This window comes from Vipera berus (assembly GCF_964194415.1).
Source record: "Vipera berus genome assembly, chromosome: 9".
In the NCBI taxonomy this organism is placed as follows: domain Eukaryota; kingdom Metazoa; phylum Chordata; class Lepidosauria; order Squamata; family Viperidae; genus Vipera; species Vipera berus.
The window spans coordinates 21,492,865-21,517,129 of record NC_138212.1 but is presented as its reverse complement, the minus strand read 5'-3'; the positions used below and the strand labels follow the sequence as shown (position 1 = coordinate 21,517,129).

General features: G+C 44.8%; 1 protein-coding gene across 2 annotated transcripts in view; it reads right to left on the bottom strand.

Annotated features, from left to right (window-relative positions):
* Positions 1 to 1,284: 1,284 nt before the first annotated feature.
* The window catches only part of LOC308672437 (uncharacterized protein), a 43,173-nt gene continuing 20,192 nt past the window's right edge, over positions 1,285 to 24,265 (bottom strand). The window contains exons 3-4 of one of the 2 annotated variants that reach the window (XM_081335390.1): positions 17,327 to 17,427; positions 1,285 to 2,907 (exon numbers count right to left, since the gene is read on the bottom strand). In XM_081335390.1, the coding sequence (XP_081191516.1) occupies positions 17,346 to 17,427 (82 nt within the window). In that variant the 3' untranslated portion in view covers positions 1,285 to 2,907; positions 17,327 to 17,345. Of the gene's footprint in view, positions 2,908 to 7,536; positions 7,772 to 17,326; positions 17,428 to 24,265 lie in introns of those variants that run through there. The other variant, XM_081335391.1, reaches the window with a different exon arrangement.

Genomic DNA, 24,265 nt, shown 5'->3' with positions numbered 1-24,265 from the left:
TGCTTCTCCTGGGCATGTCCGCACTGGCTACATCATGCCCTTGCAAGCTTGGGGAGTGAGTCACCTTCTGACTCACAAACTCATCTTCCCCGAGCCCTCCTTAGCGCCATAAAGCCGGAAATGCTGTTGACAAAATAAAGCAAACTTGGCAGTTTGGGAACCAGCCACCTAGAAACAGGAAATACAAGGAAATACAAGACCCTAACGTGGTGTGGGGTCAGAGGGGAGTGGCTTTGAAGGATGCATTCATGTAAACCATGGCCAGCCCTGGGACATAAAGGGCTCTGTGCACAGCATCTTGGCCGATTAAATTAAAATGAAATTCTGCTGCCAGGCAACCTAAATTGCTTGCCAAAGAAACCTCACACGTCTCTTTCAACTGAATGTCTCCCTACAGCTTCCCTTCCTTTGCATCATTTATTCTGCATTTTTTTTTAAAGCAAGGCTCATTTTGCTGGTCGTGAGAGAGATGTGGAAGAATGCAATGGGAACCACCATCGTCCAGCTCTCTCATGTCGTATCGTGGAACATGCTTCCAAGCACAGCAGCGTGGCCCGTCTTGCCAAAGGAGTAGGAAATGTTGCGGTTCAAAAGTGGAAGTTTGAAATTTGCAGGACTCGTGTGCCTTTAGCCTTACAGAAAATCAGTGGAGAAATTGTGGATACAAATACCGGTTCCTTGCACTTCTGGGTGGTTACTGAATGGCCCAGGGTTTTCTTGATCATAACGGAGTCCAATCATGCTAGCAATGAACTGAAATTTTGAAGGTGATATCCTGACTTCGAGGGCAGTTTTGACACCTATGAATCTGATCCGCCTAAAGCTCCTATATGTACTTCAACCATCTCCTGCTTCAAATCCGATATGTGAGGGTGCAAATCTGTGGACTTCCCTCCACAATTGTTACAGGTAGTTCTCAACTTACCACCGTAATGGAGCCTGCCGATTGCAGTGGTAATTCACGACAGTCGTAAATTGGGTTATCCACATGACTGAGCCGATTTTGTGGCCTTTTTTGTGGCGGTCATTATGTGAACGCCAGGTTGTTAAATGAAGCCAGTTTTGCTGAAAACTGCAAGTAAAAGCCTGTTTGGAGCAAAACCCTTGTAAAATGCAGTCAGGTGACCACAGGTTTCAAACGGCTGTAAATGCAGGCTCATAACTTCAAATCAATTATAGGTAGTTTTGGCGAGTCCATTGTAACTTCAGATAATAATTAATAATAATAATAATAATAATAATAATAATAATAATAATAATAATAATAATAATAACAACAACAATAACAATGATAACAACGATAATAATAATAATAATAATAATAATAATAATAATAATAATAATAATAATAATATAGCTGGAAGGGACCTTGGAGGTCTTCTAGTCCAACCCTCTGCTCAGGCAGGAAGCCGTACACCAGGGGTAGGCAACCTTGGCTGTTTTATGACTCATGGACTTCAACTCCCAGAATTCCTGAGCCAGCCAGCCAGAATTGAAGTCCACGAGTCATAAAAGAGCCAAGGTTGCCTACCCCTGGCCTATACCATTTCAGACAAGTGGCTGTCCAGTCTCTTCTTAAAAACTTCCAGTGTTGGAACATTCACCACTTCAGGAGGCAGGCTGTTGCCAAGTGACTGATCATAAGTCAAAGACTAATTCTACACTGAATGCAGCTTTGCCCAATGAATGGGGCAATCTAAAGCAATGTTTCTCAACCATGACAACTTGAAGACGTGTGGACTTCTGCTCCCAGAATTCCTCAGCTGGCTGGGGAATTTTGGGAATTGAAGTCTACACGTCTTCAAGTTGCTAACGTTAAGAAAAGCTGATTCAAAATGTCCACAAAGACAAGGGAACCACGTCTTCACGCCTACTATCTGCCCTATTCCATGCAGGCAAGATTCACATTCATTGCAAGCCAATTTAATTTGGAGACAGTTGTCTCTGTTAAGATTGCATCATACATTGGCTTTGGGGCTCAATGTGATGTGCCAGGATTTGGCTGACATTTAGGGGTTTCCATACATATGTCTTTGCAGTGCGAAGTTCCAGCACCCTTTTTTGACAGATTTTCCAAGTTTTAAAAGTAACTTTTGAAAATTAGATGTTTGGCCCACATGACAGTGCATGCAGGCTGCTTGTGTGTCAAGTCCAATGCATGCGTACTTCATCCGGCTACTCAGCTTGGGGCACTGCTCAGCTTGTGATTGGTCATGTGGTTGCGTGCTGTGCTTACTGCGGGCGACGACCATTATGTTTCTTTACACAACTGACGTGTGTGGGTGTGTGTGATTGACTACGTACGAAAGGTAAATAAAAGATTAACAAGATGTGAGTTCCAGCACCGTTTTTCTTATTAAAAAAGCACTGCGTCTTTGTATATGTGTAAAAAAAGGAATAGGTTTTCTTGCAGACATTTAACATCATCAGTTAGTTTGGGTAATGAAACATCTGCAAGAAAACATCCAAGCTCAGAGAGCACCAAGGAGCCAACATTTCAACCCCGAGCTACAAATATTCTCCTTTATTGGTTTTCTATGGCTATGGTTATCAATTCCTTAATTTTCTGAGCCTCCCCTGCGGTTGAAATTGTGTTAAGAGATGCATCATGGAATTGTTATTAGAACAAGAAGGAATATAATTTTAATCTTGAAAGATACTCTTCAAAATACACACGAAACTGTAGATTCATTCTGAGCCCTGGATGTTGTCCAATGTTTTAATTTTTGTAATCATGAAGAGCTTAATGCCAAAAATATACTAGGGAAAAAAATACAGACACTGTAATACAGTTAATGGGTTAAAAGCAGTTTTGATTTAGTGATGGATAACTCTTCCTGTTTCTGTGAGGAGAATTATCTTAACTTCTACAGATGTAGAGGTGGGCTTTCCTTTGTTGAACATAACCTGTTTAAAACAAAAGCCATTTACTTCCTGTTAATTGTTCCTGGTAGAACAGATGAAAGGTCTAAATTTGAATGTTTAATAACTACATTTAGATTTAATGCTTGGTTAAACATGTTATTCATGCTGATAGATTAAAATGGATAACCACAAAGAGGAAGAATTTTAAAATCTCTGGTGATGGACAATGGAGGAAGGCATTATCATTAATTCAGATTAATCAAGGGAATACTTGTTCAGGAAGTAATGATAATGTTGCCTCATTCTGCTTGATATAAAGGATAGGTAGTGTAATAGCAGTGTGGTATTAGTTCTGCAGATCACATTTTGAGCTTTTACTGGGGAAGGTTGGCAATACCCAAAAACCTCTGGTTTAACAAAAATGGCTTATCCTCTCACCCTTCCATCTCCTTGGTGTTTTGCAATAGAAGAAACAAAAAGATAAGACTGTGTAAATCACGGCCTGGGAGCGTTATGGCAACCAGGAGATAAAATTGGAACTGCCAAGCTGTTCTGGTGATACTGTAAATAACTGCAGGTAGACTTCAACTTACAACCGCAATTGGGATCAGGTTTTCTTTTGCTAAGTAAGGCAGTTATTAAGCGAGTTGCGTCCAATTTTGTGATCTATTTGCCGTGGTTATTAAGCAAATCACTGCAACTGTTATGTGAACACCAGCGTTGTTAAGCAAATCCGGCTTCCCCCATTGACTTTGCTTGTCAGAAGTTGGCTGGGAAGGTCACAAATGGTGATTCCTTGACCCCAGGATGCTGCAACGTTCATAAATGCATGCTGGGTTGCCAAGTGCCCAGTTTTTGAACATGTGATTGTGGGAAAGGCTGCAATGGTTGCAAGTGCGAGGAGTCAATTTTTTCCAGTGCTTTTTGTAACTTCAAATGGTTGTAACTTAAGGTCTGTCTATAATGAAACCCAAACCCTCCATGCTATTAAAGACCAGGCGCTTCCTAAGCAAAGCTTTTGAGTTACGGCTTTGCACGATTCCAAGGAGGAAACCCCCCTTCATTTGGATATTTTAAAGAGGTGATTCCATTGCTTGAGGTGGAATTAAGTAGACCAGCAAAGCCACTAAGTATCTCTTCCTAGCTGGCTCGGGGCCTTCCTGAATCACATTTTGTTGAGGAGGCTTGTGAGGAAGTTGGGAGAGTTGAGCGGATGCTGCCTTCTGAACAAAGGGCCGGAGGAATAGCTCTGGAAGGGATATGGCGCAAAGCAGCATGCTCGAAAGGGAAGGTGACTGCACTGACAGGAATGTGGAAGACAGGGAGGGACCCCATTTTCTCCTTCCGTGGCCCAGACTTTCCTCACCGCTCTGAATGAATATGCTGAGCATCCGAGCATCTGTCTTGCACCTCCACACGGCAGCAACTTGCTGGAGGGAGGGAGGGGCCCTTCCCTTGCAGGGTTCCTCCTGGAAAGACGTCAGACGGCCTGGCCGGAGCTGAGGGGCTCCGATTCCTGCCGAGGCTCTTTGGGATGTGTGCAGTGAGGCTGGACGGGGACCGGGCAAAGGAAGCGGACCATAAATCAAAGCAGGGCATTGGCACAGGAGAGTCACCGAAGGCAGGAAATAGCCAAGGGAAGGAAGAGCACGGGCTTAGGAAGGCAGCTCGAAAAAAGCCAGGGTCAACAGGAAGACCTGGGAATTGGAGCCAAGAGGGAGGGAGGAAGCAGGGGTGGAATGTCAGACAAGTACCTCCCCCCACCACCACCACCCCAGCCCTTATCTGCCAGAGCCACATGTATGGTTCCCTTGTAACCATATGAATCTCATGTAAGGTGGTCAGGAGGGGACAGGAACTGCAAAATATACTTTTTGTTAGGGGTGTCACAGTATGTGTGTGTGGTGTCTGCATGTGTGCATGAGTGTGTGTAAAAGGTTCAAGATGGCATATAAAATAGGGGTGCGGTGACACCCCTGAGCGACGCCATTTTTTACAACAAGCCAGGAAACCTCTTTGAGCATCCAATAAATAGGCAATGATAGCTTAGATCCCGGCTAACAGCTCCAGGATCTTTCCCCACCGCTGTGTTGAATTGTTATTTGTCCCTCTCTGGAATGGGAAGAAAGAAATTGGTCATCCCCGTTGCTAACCCCCCCAACCCCACCCCAGTGTCTCCATTCCGGATGCCTTTAGGAGCCACTCAAAGTTGGTTACAAGATGGGTGGCTACAGAAATGTATATTGTATGCTGCCTTTATTATTTTTACAAATAACTCAAGGTGGCGAACATATCCAACACACTTTCCTCCTTGTCTTTTGCCCACAACAACAACAACAACCCTGTGAGGTGGTTTGGGTTGAGGGAGAGGGACTGGGCCAAGGTCACCCAGCTGACTTTCATGACTAAGGTAGGACTAGAACTCGTGGTCTCCTGCTTTTTAACCTGGAGTCTTAACCATTAAACCAAACTGGCTCTTTAAATAGACAAATAAAAGATGCCCGACATTCCTGCCAGTGACCAGAGACAAAACCCAACAGAGTTTACACAGCTTGGAGGGTGTCAAGAGAGGGAGGAAAAACAGGCTTCAATAGGAAGAGAGCTAACCACAATTTGAGCTCACTGAGACGAAGGCAGCACCATTGGATGTAGCTGAAAAACTACATTGCCAGGTGGATTTCTTTTTTTGGGTTGTTGGGGTTGTTGTTGTTTTTTGCATCTTGTACCGTAGTCCATTATTTTCCACTGCCTTTTATTGAACACCCTCCAGAGTTGCGATGGAGTTAATCTAATAGACAAGCAAGCAAACAAATAATAAATTTGAATGAAGCAGCAGAGTATTGGGAGGGTCAAAACTGGCACCTTGCAGAGACTGTTGATATTAAATACAAATGAAGATGGGGAACGAATCCTAGAGTCCAGGAATCCAAGAGTTGGAAGAGGCTTTTGTAGGCACCCAGTTCAGCCCAATTAATACACACCGCCACCACTACCACCAATTTGGCTGTCCAGCCTGCACAGCAGCTGCAATTTGATTCTGCCCATCAAACTACTCTTGTTGTCAGGAAATTCATCCTCATATTGATCTGGAATCTGCCTTTCTTTAATTTTGCACCTCGATATCATTAACTATCTTGAGCTCTGTAAAAGCAGCAAACGTTTAGGTGTGCACATTAACCCTTCAGGTACAGGAGGAAGGTTACAACTTCCCAAAGGGCTCCTCTTTTCTCAAGGTTTAACATCCTTGGTTCCTCCAATTCTCCTCCTGAGGCTGAGTTTCCAATACTTCCCCCATCCTCACTGCTCTCTGAACTGGTTCCAATTTCCCTCACTCCTCCTTAAGGTAGAAAGTTGGTTGCAACCCGGAATGGCTGGTTGCTTTTCCAATGGATGTTAGATGTTTATTTCCAATTCGTGAGCTTACAACTGCTGCTTTCTGGATGAAGAAAGGATGGTTTTTGGATGACATTTTTAACATCAGGTCTTGACTTCACATCAGCAGGCATTTTTAATAGACATACTCCTGCAAATATTTTCTTTTTTAAAGGGTAAAATGAAAGTATTATTACAGCACAAGTGTAAAGACTGCAGCAGAGAAGTTTTATTTCTAAATCAAAATTATTTTTAGTTTTTAAAGAAAGCTTAGCTAGAACATAGTTTAACTGTGATTGCACCAGCATTTGAATACTTAGTGCAAATTAAATGCTTAATTAAAAAGCAGACCATGCGGACGGAACTGTGCTAATGGGAACAGGGATGTAGCCCTTGAGATTTATAGGAGATCTCTCCTCTTGAAAAGGAGGAAGGGATCTTGTTTAGAATCTTATAGAATAATAGAGTTGGAAGGGACATTGGAGATCTTCTAGTCCAACCCCCTGCTCAAGCAAAAAGCCCTTTACCATTTCAAATAAGTGGTTGTCCAATCTCTTTTTAAAAACTTCCAATCATGGAGCACCCACAGCTTCTGGAGGCAAGCTCTTCCACTGATTAATTAATTAATTAATTAATTTATTGATGGGATTTATATCCCGCCCTATCTCCCGAAGGATTCAGGGCGGCTAACAACAAAACATATAATAAGTACAGAAATCAAGATAAAAATAAAATTAAAATCATCTGTGCAATAAATTAAAATTAAAAACTAAAAATAAATTAAAAATTCTAAATATAATTAATTAAAATGCCTGTCAGTCCAGGTCAGCCTGGTGGAAAAGGAGTGTTTTGAGGCCGCGGTGAAAGGATTGGAGATTTTGGGCCATCCGAAGCTCAGGGGGGAGCTGATTCCATAGGGCTGGCGCTCCCACAGAGGAGGCCCTCCCCCTGGGGGTCGCCAGTCGACATTGCCTAGCTGACGGTACCCTGAGGAGGCCTTCTCTGTGTGAGCGTACTGGACGATGGGAATTTGTTCCCGGCAGCAGATGGTCCTGCAAGTATCCCGGACCTAAGCCATGTAGGGCTTTAAAGGTAAGTACCAGCACCTTAAATCTCACCCGGAGGGCAACTGGTAGCCAATGCAGCTCACGCAGGAGGGGTGTAATATGGGAATATCGGGGTGCTCCCATCACAACCCGTGCAGCTGCCTTCTGCACCAGCTGAAGCCTCCGGGTGGTCTTCAAGGGCAGCCCCATGTAGACAGCATTACAGTAATCTATACGGGAGGTAACGAGTGCGTAATTGTTCTCACTGTCAGGAAATTTCTTCATAGGATGCTTCTCTCCTTGATTAGTTTCCGTCCATTGCTGCTTCTTCTGCATCCTGATCTACCGTTCCCTCTTTCCAGGATCAAGGTGAAGATGCTTTTGAATTCAGCTCACCTGCTGGTGTCCACTCAACACACTGAGGAAATATTCTTGACAACAAGTGAAAGGCAGTTTGCTGGGGTGGTTTGGCCACTTCCAGTTTTCATCTGAGGACCAATGAGATCAAATCCTACTTAGATGTTCAGAGGACTGACAGCTGACACATTACCCATCCTTTCATTAAATTAGCCAGCCACGGTCTCTTATCAGCATCCTCAAACATTCCTCGGGTGTGATGGATTTTAGCTCCTAAACTGCCCTACTTCCAATGTCTGCATGGGACTTCCAAACTCCCTGCAACCTGACCCGTTGCCCTGAGCCAAGGATGTCTATCTTTTAATCAAATGTGTCAGTTAGAGAAAGTGCTACCAGACTCCTCCTGATTTTCTGCTGAACCCAGCACTCCTCTTACAATGTCTCCAACCTTAGTGACTCTTGAATTGGCCCAAGCAGGGATCACTTGCCTGTTTACTTTGAGGTCAGCCTCCATCGGCGAGCTTCAGACTGCAGAGATGCCAGAATTGCTCCAGAGCACACCATTGCAACCTCCTTGCCAAGAGTGGGCTGGGCTGTCAGGATCCTCCCCGACTCCTCTGGGGCTGAGCATCTGGCAGCAGGCAGAGTCTGAGGCTGCACCTGCCCTCCTCCCTCCCTCCTTCTGCTGGCATTGCAGCAGGTGCAGCTCCAGCCAAGAAATGATCAAACGCAGCCAGGGTGGCAGGAGTGTAAAATAACAGGGCAGGCGAGCCGGGAGGGGGAGCAACCTCAAAACATAATGCCGTCATTCATAAGATACAGCAACAGCAGGCAGGCTGAAACAGCTGCTGGGCGGACCCCAAAGGTGACCGCCAAAGAGCCCTGGTGTGCTGGGGGAATGCCAAGCAAGGTGGGGGCAGACTGGCAAGGGTTAATTTCACTGCAAGTTGCAAGGTGGCTGGGCACAGCCTCCTGCCCCAGAGATTTTGGAGCAGAAGCAAGAGAAAAGGATGCTGCTATGTTAAGCCAGCCTTTGCAGCATTAAGCCCAATAGGGATACTCAAGCTGTCTCTGGAAAGTGGAGGTGACATATCTGACAATATCCTAAGTCTTCAAAGTTACTTTAGAAGACAGGGGTCCTCATAATACATTGAATTTGTCATTGATCTGTCTGAATTTCAGTGCCTTCTCTATTTATATGTTCTCTATTTTTCTTCCTTAGAATCATAGAATCTTGGTAGCCTTCTTGTCCAACCCCCTGGTTGAACAGGAGACCCCAGTGGTGGGATTCAGCCGGTTCACACTAATTTTTTGTTGCCCAGGCCTAGAATGGACTTCCGGAAGCAGCATCCACATAGAGAACTGGTTGTTCACATATTTGAATCCCACCACTGGGAGACCTTATACCTTTCCGGACAAATGGCTGTTTAATCTCTTTTTAAAAACTTCCAGTGTTGGAGCACCCACCAAGAGCCTTGGTGGAGCACTGGGCTAATGCCTCCTTAACTAACACCAGCTGCCTGCAATTATTGCAGGTTCGCATCCCACCAGGCTCAAAGTTGACTCAGCCTTCCATCCTTCCGAGGTAGGTAAAATGAGGACCCAGATTGTTGGGGGCAATTAAGCTGACTTTGTAATAATGCCGCTTGGGGGGGGGGGCGAAAACCCTAATAAGCAGGCATATACATAGAATGAAGGCTATTGCTAAGCACATTTGATTTGTGCTTAGATTGTAAGCCGCCCTGAGTCTTCGGAGAAGGGCGGGATATAAATGGGATTAAAATAAAATAAAATAAAAAAATAAATAAAATTCTGAAGGCAAGCTGTTCTACTGATTAATTCCATTAACAGGAAATTTCTCCTTAATTCTAGGTAAGATCTCTCTTTGATAATCTTCTATCTGTTACTTCTTGCCTTGTTCTCAGGTGCTTTGGAGAACACGTTGATCCCCTCTTGTCTGTGACAGCCCCTCAAGCATTGGAAAACTGCTATCGTGTCACCCCCAGTCCTTCCCTCTGTTAGAGTAGACATACCTAGTTCTCTTAACTATTCTTCATGTGGTTTAGCCTCCAATCTCCTAATCACCTTTGTTGCTCTTGTCTATACTCTCTGTAGGTGTCAGCATCTTTTTTTTTTTTGCATTGTGGTGGCCGGAACTGGATGCCTTAGTCTGTGGTCTTAATAGTGCAGTATACAGCAGTACTATCGCTTCACATGATCTTAATGCTATCGCTGTTAATGCAACCCAGCATTGCATCAGTTCTTTTGGCAGCTGCAGCACCCATCTATTCTTTCAAAACAAAACCTTTAAGAAAAGGGCACTGCTTTAGAGCCTCCAAATGCTTTTTTTTGGTCAAATTGTCATTTTCCTGCCTTCTGGGGAGGGCTTCTCAGCGGGGAAGGAAAGTCTTCTGCATATGCTCATAGACACTGTTACCCTGTCCAAACTAAACAATGGGTCATGTTTTAAAAAGTGGGGCTTCTGTTATTCTGCATCCAAGTTGTTCATAGGAAGGACTCAAGACGCCTGAGGAGCATTTTAAAAGTGCAGTTTGGAGATATTATTGACATGGGGAGTTGCAGTATTAAACATGAAAGCAGGCATGCTTCTGTCTCCCTCATGCACACCATCTCTGCCCATTCTCTCCTGATCGAACTTGACAAGATGCATAGCTTGGGTCTGGTTTCAGAAATCTCTCAATTTGTCGAGGTAACAAACAGTGGCATTTGAAGAACCTTTGGGGGAGAGGGGTCAATGAGGGGCAGCTGTTCCTCAACATTTGTAACCCCTCAAATAAAGCAGCAGCAGGCAACATTTTAATAGCCGAGAAGAGTCTCTTTTAAAATGCAATAGGACATTTCATCAGATGGATTGATGCAATCTTTCCTTTCACTTGAATGTGCATATCAACAAATGAAGTCATGCTCTCTCTCTCTCTCTCTCTCTCTCTCTCTCTCTCTCTCTCTCTCTCTCTCTCTCTCTCTCACCCTCCTTTGAAACGCTGCTGAAAAGCAGATGTGCAAAACTGACCCTTTCTGGATTTCCTTCTGCTGGAGAAGGAACGTTTGCAGAACAGAATGAACAGAGCTGCCCCTCTCTGTGGCTGGAATATCATTTTGCCTGGTTCTGAAGCCAAAATCTGAAAAGAGGCTTTTTCTGCCCACCCTGGTGTAAGAGAGAAGCTGTGGCAGTCAGGGTAATGATGGCAGCCTTGGAGCTGGCTGGCCAAGGGGTTTGTGACTTAGCTGGACCTCAGCGTATCCCATTGTGAGCCATCCTGCCCGTTTCCTGTGCAAACCTTGTAAGCACCAGCAGGCCACAGACATTTCCGGCTGGGCTGGAGGCATCACGGCAAAGCTTCCTGCAAGGAAGGTTGCCTTTTTTTTGAAGCTGGGCGGGGGTGGGGGGTGGGGGAGAACCAAGTATATACAGTAGTGGAAAAGGAAATCTCCCCCCATTTGCCCCAGTGGAGTCTTATGTGCCTTGCCTGTTTTCAACAGATTAGAAGTCTTAGTTCTATGCTTAGGGCTTCTGGGCTTGTCCTACCCATCCACGCATTGTCTAGGCCAGGGGTAGGCAACCTCGGCTCTTTTATGACTCATGGACCTCAACTCCCAGAATTCCTGAGTCAGCTATTCTGGGAGTTGAAGTCCATGAGTCATAAAAGAACCGAGGTTGCCTACCCCTGGTCTAGGCCAACGATGGCGAACCTTTTAGAGGCCGAGTGCACAAACTGCGACCCAAAACCCACTTATGTATCGTTGAGTGCCAAGTGGGCATGGCCCATTGGGTGGGTGTCGCTACGGTGGTAATGGCAGACTGGGTGGGACTAAAAAGTTCAATCAATGAATTCCAACTTTGCGAGATCTTTTTTTTTCCCTGCGAGAAGTTGAAATTGATTGAATGAACCTTTTTTTTTTTGCACATGGTGGCAGAGGTCGAAAGTGAAAAGGTTTTATAAAAGCCAGCTGAAGGCCTAGGACTGGGGCAATGGCATGCGTACCCACAGAGAGGGCTCTGCATGTCACCTGTGGCAAGCGTCCCATAGGTTCGCCACCAAGGACTTAGGGTTAGGGTTAGGTCACCATGAACTCATACAGGAAAATGGACATTGCCAACAAACTCAGAGTGCTCAGGTATGGTTAGGAGGGCACTTACTTTTCTAGGCTGCCCTATCTATGTTTCCTGGTAAAATACATGGGAAAATCCCATTGGACGAAAATTCCACTTAAGGTTAGGGTTATGTCACCATGAAGTCATAGAGCAAAATGGACATCGCCAACAAACTCACGAGCGCTTGGGTATGGTTAGGAGGGCACTTACTTTTCGAGGCTGCCCTATCTATGTTTCCTGGTAAAATACATGGGAAAATCCCATTGGAGGAAAATTCCAGTTAGAGTTAGGGTTAGGTCCTCATGAACTCATAGAGCAAAATGGACATCACCATTTATATTTTTTGCACACAGTGGCGAAGGCCTAAAGCAAAAAGGTTTTATAAAACCCAGCTGAAGGCCTAGAACTGGGGCAACGGTGCTCGTGCCAACAGAGAGGGCTCTGCGTGTCACCTGTGGCACATGTGCCAGAGGTTCGCCACCACAGGTCTAGGCTTTTTAAGTGTCAAAATACAGGCAGTCCTTGACTTGTCATTCACCTAGCGACCATTCAAAGCTAGGACGGCACTGAGAAAAGTGAATTACAGCTGGTCCATGCACTTACAACTGTTACAGCATTCCCATGATCATGTGGTCAAAGCCTGGGTGCATGGCAAGTGGCATCCATTTATGATGGTTGCAGCATTGCATTTGTGAGCGTCCCAGCAAGTGTCTGGACAAGCAAAGTCAAGAGAGGAAGCTGGGTTCCCTTAATGACTGCTTGATTCACTTGATAACTGCAGTGATTTGCTTAACAACTATGGCAAAAAAAGGTTGAAAATTGGGCATGACTGACTTAACAGCCACCTGCCTTAGTCATGGAAATTCTGGTTGCAAGTCGGGAACATTTGGTTTTTTGGATTACATGTTATATATTATAAGGTCTTATAACATATACTGTATTGTTCATAGTTCACTCATGTTAATACCAAATAACATCGCAACAACACGCAATTAAGCTGACTTTGTAATAATGCCGCTTGGGGGGTGTATGAAAGCCCTAATAAGCAGGCATATACATAGAATGAAGGCTACTGCTAAGCTTGTAAGCCACCCTGAGAAGGAGAAGGGCGGGATATAAATGGAATTAAAATAAATAAAAATAAAATAAAATATCTGCATTATCACTGTTCTTATGGTGTAATTGCTGCAGCAGCTGTCGCCTGCTATTATTACATATTATTACATTTGCAGTCATTGAATAAAAGCATACAATCCATACCATCTTCAGGAGCTGGTGGTGTCCCCAAGATTGGAATATTCCTGGCAGATAAATCAGGGCTGGAGTTATATAAATAGCATCTCGTCTACTTACCAAGCTTGAACCATGGGAAAGAATGAAAAAAAAATCCTAAATTGAGATATATATTAAGATATTCTTCCCCAGTCTATCCCTATTCAGAATAGTTTGGCATCATGAACAAAGTTGGTGAAGGAAGCCCAGGAATGCCAACCACATCAGCATCTGGGAACATGTGCAGAGTAAATTTTCACGAATAAAGGCAAATTTTATAGAGTACAGGTAGTCCTCCACTTGCAGCAGTTCGTTTAGTGACCAAGTTTCAACAGCACGGAAGTGCTTTATTGCGTGTCTGGAAAAAGTATTATTATAAGTTAAATTATAAAATACCGATTTGGGGAATTCCTGGACACGCGATAGAGGGCGTATCTATGGGAGTGAGTATGGATATGGTTTCTTATAAGGAATTACTTAGATTGCAAGGGAATGATTGGCAACTTAAACCATTAGAGGAGTTAAGACACGAAAACATAAGTTACTCTTGGTTTCAATATACCCAATTGAAAGCTAGGTGGAAGTCAGATCAAAAGGTTGGCATCACAATTACAGATCAAAATTTAGTAAAGCAAATTAGAGATTTAAATTGTGCACATATAAAGAGGATATATAATGCTTTAATTGAATTGGATTCGGAAACGGAACTGGTTAAAGACTGCATGATAAAGTGGGCACAAAATATTCAGGAACCAATTTCGTTGGACACCTGGGAGATAATTTGGGTCAGAAATGTTAAATTTACTCAGGCTCAAAATTTAAGAGAAAATTTTTATAAAATGTTTTATAGATGGCATTTGGATCCCAAGAAGTTGTCCAACATGTATCCTAATTTACAGTCTAAATGTTGGAGGTGTGGTAGTTTAGAAGCTACCTATTTTCACATGTGGTGGACTTGTAGAAATATAAAAGCTTTTTGGATTAAAATTTGGTGGAACATTCAAAAGATTTTTAAGAGAAAGATAAAGTTTTCTCCGCAATTGTTTCTATTGAGTATTGTTGTAGATTGTGATGTTAAAGAAACTAACTTGATGTTGAACATGATAACAGCAGCACGGTTACTGGTGGGACAATATTGGAAGAAGGATAGTTTGCCCACTATAGAAGAATGGGTGTTTAAAGTTTCGAATCTTGCAGAAATGTCTAAGATTTCTGCTTATTTGAAAGATCATTCCTGTGTTGAAGTCCATGAGTCATAAAAGAGCCAAGGTTGCCTACCCCTGGCCTATGCCTTCTTTAGGGTGTCAAGCAGGGGGAGGCTACTAGGCCAGAGAGCATCAATGGAGCTTCAACATATGTTGATTTGAAATTAACATCCTCTCCCCAACACCCTTCAAAGAGCTGCAATGAGAAGGTGTTTTTTTTTTTGGGGGGGGGCAAAGCCATAGTAGGAAGAAACACAAGACCGTTTTGTGCCACCTGATGTCCCACTGGATATCGGCTTCTGTTGCTCTGCATAAATATCTATGCAAAAATCCGGAGTAACTGTGTGTGCCTAGGAGAGAGGGGAAGTTTCACACCCCCATCCCCATCAGTTCTTTTCTTCCTAGCCTTTTATACCGAAAATCGCTGCAAAGAAATTTAAAAGGCAAGAAATACAAGCCGAGCAGCTGGATGAGAGAACAGATCTTTGGGCTGAGTTTTCTGTTGCACAGGCAATCCAGCAAGGCAAGAGTTCTCTTCAATTGCTGCCCTCCAGGGCTTGGAATTCGAGGAGATACTGCTTCTGGACATGGAGGTTCAACAGGTTATAAAAAGGCTTTGCCTCAGGAGCAGCAAGCAATATGCAACTATTTAAAACCAATAACTGCCTAAATAAAAGAAGGCTAGAATGGAAACTGTCAATGGCCATTGCCTCCATGAATTAATCTACCCCACTCTTCAAAGGCGTCATAATTGACAGTAAAAGTTTAAATGCGCTTGCATTTTACTGTGCCGAATCCCCTGCCATTCTGCTTCATTGTATGACTCCTGGGCTCAAGTCTTGGGAGAAAAGGAGAAAAACAGGCCTGTTCTTCCTCTAACGCTTTTTTTGGCAAGTGCAGGATTTATTTATTTTTTGGTGGGGGGGAGTGAGATTCAAGAGATTACGGATACAGTAGCGGTATTCTGTGTGGTTTTCTAAGAAAAACACAGGAAAGCAGTTTCCAACTTCACTGAAGACCGACTGTACAATGAGGAACCAGCCGGGGTAAAAGTTGTTATGATATCAATGGATCCAGTCCTTAATCCTGTGTTAAAAGATCACAGATGAACCCCTTCAAGGGCAAAGCAGATAGAAAGCCAGAGATCCCTTCAGTGCAGCGTTTGCATTCCTGAGCTGAAGGGAACCGCTTCACGGGTGGATGTTTCAATTCTGATTCTGAAATGGTGTTACAGATAGTGTTTGACTTACGACCACAGTCCGCAATTGTGACGCATTCTGCAGTCGTTCAGTGGCACACACCCAATTTTATGACCGTTTTTGCCATGATTGTTGAGTGAATTATGTGTGATAAAGCAAAGCTGGCTTCCCTCGCTGACTTTTTTTTTAAATTCCATTTATATCCCGCCCTTCTCCGAAGACTCAGGGCGGCTTACAAGCTTAGCAGCAGCCTTCATTCTATGTATATGCCTGCTTATTAGGGCTTTCACACACACCCCAAGCGGCATTATTACAAAGTCAGCTTAATTGCCCCCAACAATCTGGGTCCTCATTTTACCTACCTCAGAAGGATGGAAGGCTGAGTCAACCTTGAGCCTGGTGGGACTCGAACCTGCACTAATTGCAGGCAGCTGGTGTTACTTAAGGAGGCATTAGCCCACTGCTCCACCAAGGCTCTTGACCTTGGGATGACCTGGGATGCTATAACTCTCGTACCTAAGGTACATGCCAGTTACCAAGTGCCTGAATTTTGATCATTTGAGCATGGGGATACTGCAGGGATCATAGGTGTGAGGACAGGTTGCAATCCACTTTTTTTTCCAGCGCCACTGTAATTTCAAACTGTCCTTAAACAAATGGTTGTTAAGTCACTGGTTGATTTGCTGATTCCTGCAGTTACGGACTGAAATTTATTTATTTATTTATTGGCTAGATGTATATCTCACTTGCCCTTTAAAAGCAAGAGGAAGAATGTGTAGCCTCCCTCTTCCATTTTTTCTACAACAATCACCCTCCAAAGCAGATTGCACTGAGTGTCTAAGTCTAGAGTGTACTGGGAGCTTCCAGGGTTGAGGATGGAGATGAACGGGGAAGAGTCATCTCTATCTTCAAGCTTTGCTCTTTTCACACATGTGTTGGAAGGATACAAGGCGGCTTTCACCATTTTCTCCCCTGACCTCCCCCCCACCCCCAGGATGCTTCTTAACCTGGATCTCTCCAGCCCAACCCCTTGGCTGAGAATGACAGCCAACCAGCCTATCCCCATCTTGCTTGTTGTGTTGTTTTTTTTGCTTCCTGGCTGTTGTGATTCAGCATCAGCCTGTGATACCGGCAGCTGAGTCTGATGATTCTGAAGAGGAGGAGGAGGAGGGGAGAGCCTTTGGTGTCAGAGGGAGGCTCTGATGCACTGCAGGACTCTCAGCCTGGCCCCTCCCATCATGTTTCTCATCAGACTCAGCCGTGTGAGCACGAGGTATTGGACGTAGATGATTCACAGCTGGATCTATTCAGGGATGCTAGGAGCAGGAGGCAATCCAGCAGAGCAGAACAGAGAAAGGCAATGAGGCAACTCGGTGAGAGGAAGAGAAGGCAATGAGAAGCCACGCCTTGGGACTGCTGATAAAAGGGGAAGGTGTGGGAGGTGCTGGTTGCTGAAGGCAACTGTTTGAAGATCTTCTGCTAGAGTCCTGGTCTGTTATTCCTGTTTAACTCTTGTTTGAACTTTTGATTTATTTATAAATAAATTTGGTTGGGTTTTTGTAGCCTGTTGACTATAAAAAAGGGTTGTCCCTGACATTCAACAGGGCCGGTCATAGGCTGGAACAGAACACCGGCACTCCCAGCCAGAAGCTGCCTCAGGATTGGGGGAGTCAGTCCAGGACAGCCAGAGAAAAACAGGTTGTCGAAGGCTGATCGCTCAACATCGGGGAAGTTGTGCAAGGAAGACTGGCTGCATCTTCCAAGGAGGCTGCAAGGAGATATCCAGGGCCCGCGCCCCCCCACCAAGACAGGACCTCTCTGGAGCCCTTTGCACCTAGATTCCCCTGCCCCCTCTTTTCTCTGGGGTTGCACTTCATCCAGTTTTTTTCTACTTACCAGAAGCTTTGGGTCGGGTTCAAAAGTTCACTCGGAGGAAGCGGTAGGAGGGCCTCTTGCCCAGGTAGTAATGGTTCAGGTATTGCCAGTGGTTTTTCCATCTACAAGAGAAAGTCCATCACTGGTCAAGAGAACAAAGGACCTCCCAGCTGGCTCCTCCTATGTTGGAGTCCTGCTCTTGGGACCTCCTGCTCAGGAGCAAAGACCAATGGAAGCGCTGGCAACCCCCATCTAACCAGACCAGCATGCCTGGCTGCCCATGAAATGGAAGGCATCCCCCAGCCATGCAGAGCCTTGCCAGGAGCTGAGCCTCTGTCTCGCTTTGCTGCCTGGAAGTCTGTAACAGCCCCAGTGGTGGCTGAAGCCCTGGCCACAATGGGGTAACCTTGCCTTCTGTTCTGTACCAGCCTGCTACCGGCCCTGCAGAAAAGGCAGGGACAACCCATTTTACAAGAAGGCAAGAGGCTGGAATTACGCCTGCCAAATTTATTGCTACAAAAACAAATAGAACAAGACACGAACCAAGAAACAGGAGCTTTTCAAGCGGTTGCCTTCAGCAAACCAGCTCTCCCACGCATTCCCCCTTAAATACAGTTCAGGGCGTGGCTTCTCTCTGCCTCCTTCCGAGGAGCTCCATTGCCTTCCTCTGTTTACTCCTGATTGACTGCCTCCTGCCTCAGGCGTCCTTGAACAGGGCCAGCTGTGGGTCATCTTCATCCACGCTGTCAGGCTCACACAGCTGGGTCTGCGTCGTGACCAGATGAGAGGGGCCTGGCTGAGGGCTCTCATCAAGCTGTCCAACCCCCTCAGCAAGCTCTCCAACCCCCTCAGCAAGCTCTTCAACACCCCCCTCCTCCTCCTCCTCTGAGTCGTCCGACCCAACTGCCGAACCCACAGGCTGACCCTGAATCACAACACCTTCCTCGTAACATGTTATTGTTAAACACCCAGCAAACAAACCAAAGAGAAGCCTCTGAGTGGAAAGTGGAAATGGCTGACATTACCCACGAGAGAGGAATGGTGGGGGAAGGTGACTTGCAGAGATGTCTAAATTGATCTCCTTGATTTAGAGAAAAATAAATCTACATTTACGGCTGATGGGAAACCTCTGTAGACTTTTTGCATGAAATGGAAAAAGTGAACTTATGATTTGTGGTTTTGATGATTAGGGGGGGGGGAAACGGATAATAGAGAAGAGTACGCTTTTTTTACAATCAGAGCAAGAGATAATTTTGTAATTGTACTTATATTTTATGCAAAGGAAGTTGGAAGCCTTTTTCTATTTCTTTCTGTTCTTCCTTTCTTTCCTTACGGCTTTTACTCATTATAAGATTGCATTAGTTTTTATGTTTTTTGTAAGACCTTTAATAAAAGTTCATAAAACTAAGAAATAAACTGAAGCCTGTTTAGGGGTACAGTTGAGGCGCAGTGTGTGTTCGGATGGGTTTCAGGTTGGGGACACGTCTCCACCCTCAACTTTCTAAAAAGAGTCAGCTGTCCAAAAAAAGAGCATCAGTTGTGTCATTTAAGCATTGACCTTGACCGAACAAAAATTTTGTTCCTTTGCTGCGTGTGTCCGGGAACCTTGCCGCAAGGTATTTGCACACTAGTTTTAGGAAAAGGATTTCAACAGAGGCAACGTCTCTCCCTCTTTGTGGCCCTTGTATAACCACCTGGCCTGTTGTCCCTCTGCTGATGTTAGCCCTTTTCAAGGTAGACTCAACTAAGAAACCTTGTCGTGTGGCTTCCTGGTCTGGTCTACCTTGAAGGACTAACCGCTGGCATCTAGACCGGGATGCTTTTCTGGAGAAGGGGAGCTTGACCTCCATCCTTGGTGAGGATGACCAGCAGGCTCCACATCTGAAGACTGCCATTTCTCATGGGCTGTTAGGATGCAACAGACAAGCCTGCCTCCCTACCACAGCAAGGCTGATTCTTTCCAACAACTGGCAGGTGTGCTTTGGAAAATATTGCAAACCAGGAGGAGGAGGAGATTTGGAGAGTCTCAACCCCGTAGCCTTCTGAAAGGCTGTGAAAAATTTGATTTTGTTCCCAGACCTCAAGGCTGAGATATTAGCAGAGTCCAATTTATCCGTCTTTGTTTTCTGAAAATGTTTCATAGAGCGCCTCAGTTTTCTGGGTTATTTTTAGCTTTCTTCATGGGCTTCTTAAAATATTGTTTTCTTTTGAACTGAAAGGTCATTGCCCACAGTTAGCTATTCAACACGGGCAGCTAAGTGAACGTCCCAAAACGATAAATACATTTTTAGTAGGGATATCCTCCTCATTTTTCATGCAGAATTTTGAGGTACTCACCCTATTGCTATGTTTGCTGTTTTCTGAACAGCGTTCTCAGCTTTTTTTTTTTTTAATCCCTGCAGGGGAACTCTTTTTATACAAAGGTTCTTAATATTTCCTCAGATGCTGCTTTTGGCATTCCCTCTTCTTGCGTTAGTAACAACGGAAAAAGGTTTCTTCTGAATTGTAGGGAATAAAGATGATAAGCCGGGTTGGAGCAGAAGCTGCAGGAGAATGGATGAAGTCCTATAGTTGATGAAGTCATTCTGGGCACTCAGGAGGGCTATTTGAAACTGGAAGACAGTGGTGGTCATGGTGGTGGCATCTGGTGAGGCTTGATGGCCTTGAGATCTGTTTTGGTCAGGTTATTGAGAGACCCGTGGATGTTGGGAAGTGGAGCTCCCTCTGCCAGCTGTCTTGGATAATGCTTTAGTGCAGGGGTCTTCAAACTAGGCCCTTTTATGACTCATGGACTTCAACTCCCAGAATTCCTGAGCCAGCGTGCCTGGCTGAGGAATTCTGGGAGCTGAAGTCCATGAGTCATAAAAAGGCTGAGTTTGAAGACCCCTGCTTTAGTGGGAGTTGAGTAAAATGGTGGTGACCCAACAGTGATGTCAAAGGAAAGTGCTACCTTGATTTCAAGCCACGTAATTGTGCCCCTTTGGTAGAATGGTGAAGACACCCGCTAGAACCCGGGACCACGAGTTCTAGTCCCACCTTAGGCACAAAGCCAGCTGAGTGACCTTGGGCCAGTCCCTCTCGCTCAGCCCTACAAAGAAGCAGGCAATGGCACACCACTTCCAAAATATTGCCAAGAAAACTGCAGGGACTAGTTCAGACAGTTGCCAGAAGTAAAGAAAAAAGAAAAAAAAGAAGTGGCTCACAGGGACAGAACACAAGTGTCAGAAGCTGGCATAGTAGAGATTGTGGTGGGCTGGTTTGGTGGTGGATAACGAGGGAGCTAAGGTGAAGGTGGAAACAGTGTTGAAGCAAAGCCATTTGTGGATGTGACTAAAATTGTACCAGAGACTCTCCTGGGCGGTGTTGATAGATAAGCAGTTGAAGGTAGCAAGGCACACAATACCATGAGAGGTTGTGCTAGCTTCCAAAAGAGTTGGGCCAATTTATGGAAGTCGTGGGGTGTAAAAAGCTAGGATTAGGGTTAGTAAAGTAAAGAGGGAGGCCTAGACAGAGAGAGGAAATACCTGTGACCAAACGAATGAGGAGGGAAACACTGCCTATGCCAGACAATGAAGAAGGCATACATACACCACTCAGACACCCCTCCCAATTATTATTATTATTATTATTATTATTATTATTATTATTATTATTATTATTATTATTATTATTATTATTATTATTATTATTATTATTATTATTGCATTTATATACCGCCCTTTCCCTGAGGACTCAGGGTGGTTTACAGGGAGTTAAAAATCAACCATACAAAAGTTAAAAAACCAATTTAAAAAAGATTAAACCAACCCTGTACAATTAAAAACCCCAATTAAAATAAATTTCTCCTCAGCCTGGGCCCGAGAGCTCAAAGAGCCAGGTCTTCAGGCCCCAGCGGAATGATCGGAGGTCGGGGGCAGTCCTCAGCTCCACTGGCAGCTGGTTCCAGAGGGCAGGCGCCCCCACTGAGAAGGCCCTATCCCTGGGTGTCACCCGCCGGCAATCTCTTACCGGTGGGACCCTGAGCAGACCCTCCCTGTGGGAGCGCACTGGGCGAAGGGCATTTGATGCCGGCAGCAGGTGTTCCCTCAAATACCCCGGACCCAGGCCATGTAGGGCTTTATAGGTGATAACCAGCACCTTGAATTTCACCCGGAGGGCAACCGGAAGCCAATGCAGCTCGCGGAGTAGAGGTGTTACATGGGAGTATCGGGAGACCCCCATTACAACTCACGCGGCCGCATTCTGCACCAGTTGAAGCCTCCGAGTGGTCTTCAAGGGCAGCCCCATGTAGAGAGCGTTACAGTAGTCCAAACGGGAGGTCACAAGCGCATGAGTAACTGTGCGTAGGGCATCTCGGTCCAGATAGGGACGCAACTGGCGCACCAGGCGAACTTGTGCAAAAGCCCCCCTGGTCACGGCTCCTATGTGATCTTCAAAATTGAGTCGTGAATCCAGGAGGACGCCCAAGTTGCGAGCCCTATCAACGGGGGGTAACACCTCACCCCCCATCGTTAGAGGTGGAATAACCTGGTTAGCCCGAGATTTAATTTAATTTAATTCACATGATTAAAGGAAAAGGAGGGGATAAGACATAATCAGACTTGCAAGATTTGTTTACCGTAGCCACTCTTTATAAACATAGTTGTCATGCGAACTTGATTTCTTGATCTGATTTAGATCTTGGGGCCAACATGGGGATGACTGTCTATCAGCCTTGACAGACCATCTGCTGAGATACCAGCTTCCTTGGGCAGTTAGTTGGCCACTGTGACAACACACTCTGGACTAGGTGGATCAGGGGTTTATCCATCAAGGCATGGCTTATGTCAATGTATCTTGACCTTGGGCACTTTAATTTATTTATTTATTTTTATTTTATTAGACTTATATACCGCCCTTCTCCCGTAGGACTCAGGGCGGTTCACGAGGTTTTTTAAAAACAATATAACAAGTTACAAAAATTAAAAACAATTAAAATGATTACACTAACCTTGAACTAAAAACCCCAATTACAATTAAAATTTAAAATTTAATTGTAATTACAATTACAATTTAATTTGCATGGGCTTCAACTCAACCAGCATGCTGTGGGGAATTCTAGGAGTTACCCAACTAACTAACATCTTCTGCATCAAGCACTAAACAGACAAACAATCAAACAATAAACAACAGCCTAATCAAGGAATTACCAAGATAAAAAAAACACTGATAGGCAAGCCAGTCCTATATAACCAGACAACAAACCCCACTTCTTTCTAACACGGATGATGTTACCCAGTTGGGTAATGAAATGTCTGCAAGAAAACCACCAAGCTCAGAGAGTGTCAAGGCTCCCACAGTTCAACCTGAGCTACAAATATTCTCTTCTAAAGTCAAGATTACATGTGTTGCACCTAAAAAAAAAATGTGTGGAGCTTCAACTACACAGTTGTGGATGCCATTCTGGTTTTCTTGACAATCCCACAGTAACCCCTGTCTGGCATCTTTGTGGTTGCTTCCTGGCTGTTTTTCTGAGGTTCCTGAAGGCTGTGATGCAGCTGAGTATTTGCGTTATTTAGATGAAAAGCAAGAAGCACTTTTCCAGAGCAAAGGGTTCGCAATGCAGTTGCTAGGTTCAGCCCCTGCCACGAGACCGGGGTTTTACAAGAGCAGAAATCCAGAGTAACCTTCGTGACTAATCCTGACAAAGCCCAGAAATTCTGAAAACAGGACACAAGTTCGTTTCTTTACGACAAATTGAACTAAATTTATCTTTACGATAAATTGAACTAAAAATTGTGCATTTTCACCCACGCCCATGCACGACCCTTCCTTTCCCCCACAACTGCAGGTTTAACAGCATTTCATTCAGCAATTTTGTTTGTTAGAGTTCACTTGTGCAAACTGTTTTTTAACAATTCTGAGAAAAGGGAAATGATGTGACATGGCGGTAACATGAAAAAAAGAGAAGGGGGAAGGGAAGACAGAAACAATTAGGAGCTTAGTTAATAATCACACCATGTGTGGTTTGTTTAAATTTGGCTTAGTCCTGCTAATTTAGCTTCCAAAGAATGTCTGAGGTTGTGTGAATCCAGATTGAATCCATGCACCACAGTCAAGCAAGCCATGATTTTACAGGTAGTCCTTGTTTAAGTGGTTGCTTGGCAACCATTGAAAGTTATGATGGACCCCACAAACACACACCAAAGGTTTGAGGGGAAAGCCAGGTCTTTCCAACTTTACGGAAGACTGGGAAGGTAGGGGCCTACAGGATCTTGGGTGGTGGTGGTGTCACTACTGAGAAGTTCCCCCACCCCACCCCCCAAGGCAGGAACAGCATGTACAGAGTCATCAGTAGTTCCTTTCCTATGAGGAAAGGATGAGATCTGCCTGGGTTGGCTGCAGCTGAAAGCCCAGGACTCCAGGTGCTCTCTATGACTTGGCCGATGGGGCTGGCCACACAACCAGCAGGTCTCACTAGCCATTTTGTGAAGGTGGGAAGGCCTGAATTTACTTGCTCTACTTGCCCAACCTCATCACAAAGGAACCACAGCCCGCCTTTTCCACCTGTATCAAAAGTGGAAGTGTGGAGGAAGTGGAAAGTGGATCCTTATGCTAGATCAGCCAAGTAAGTTGGGGTGCCTGCTCGGCTTTCTTTCATTACAGTCAAACTTCCCCCTCCAGCTGGCTCCTGTGGCAGTAAGGTCCCCTCTTTGGTCAGTGGGAGCTGCCCTCCCACATTTCATTTGGGGTGGCTGGACTGATGAAGCTGTGGACATCTAAAAAAAGGATGTGAAATTGCCAAAAGTTCTATCAGCTTTTCTTATCGAGTAAGTAATAGCAATAAGGATACAATGGAATCTTTTTCTTACAAGTTCATTGATCGAACAACAGAAAGATGGACCTTCCTTCCTCCTTCCTTCCTTCCTTCCTCCCTCCCTTCCTTCCTTCCTTCCTTCCTTCCTTCCTTCCTGTGAGAGA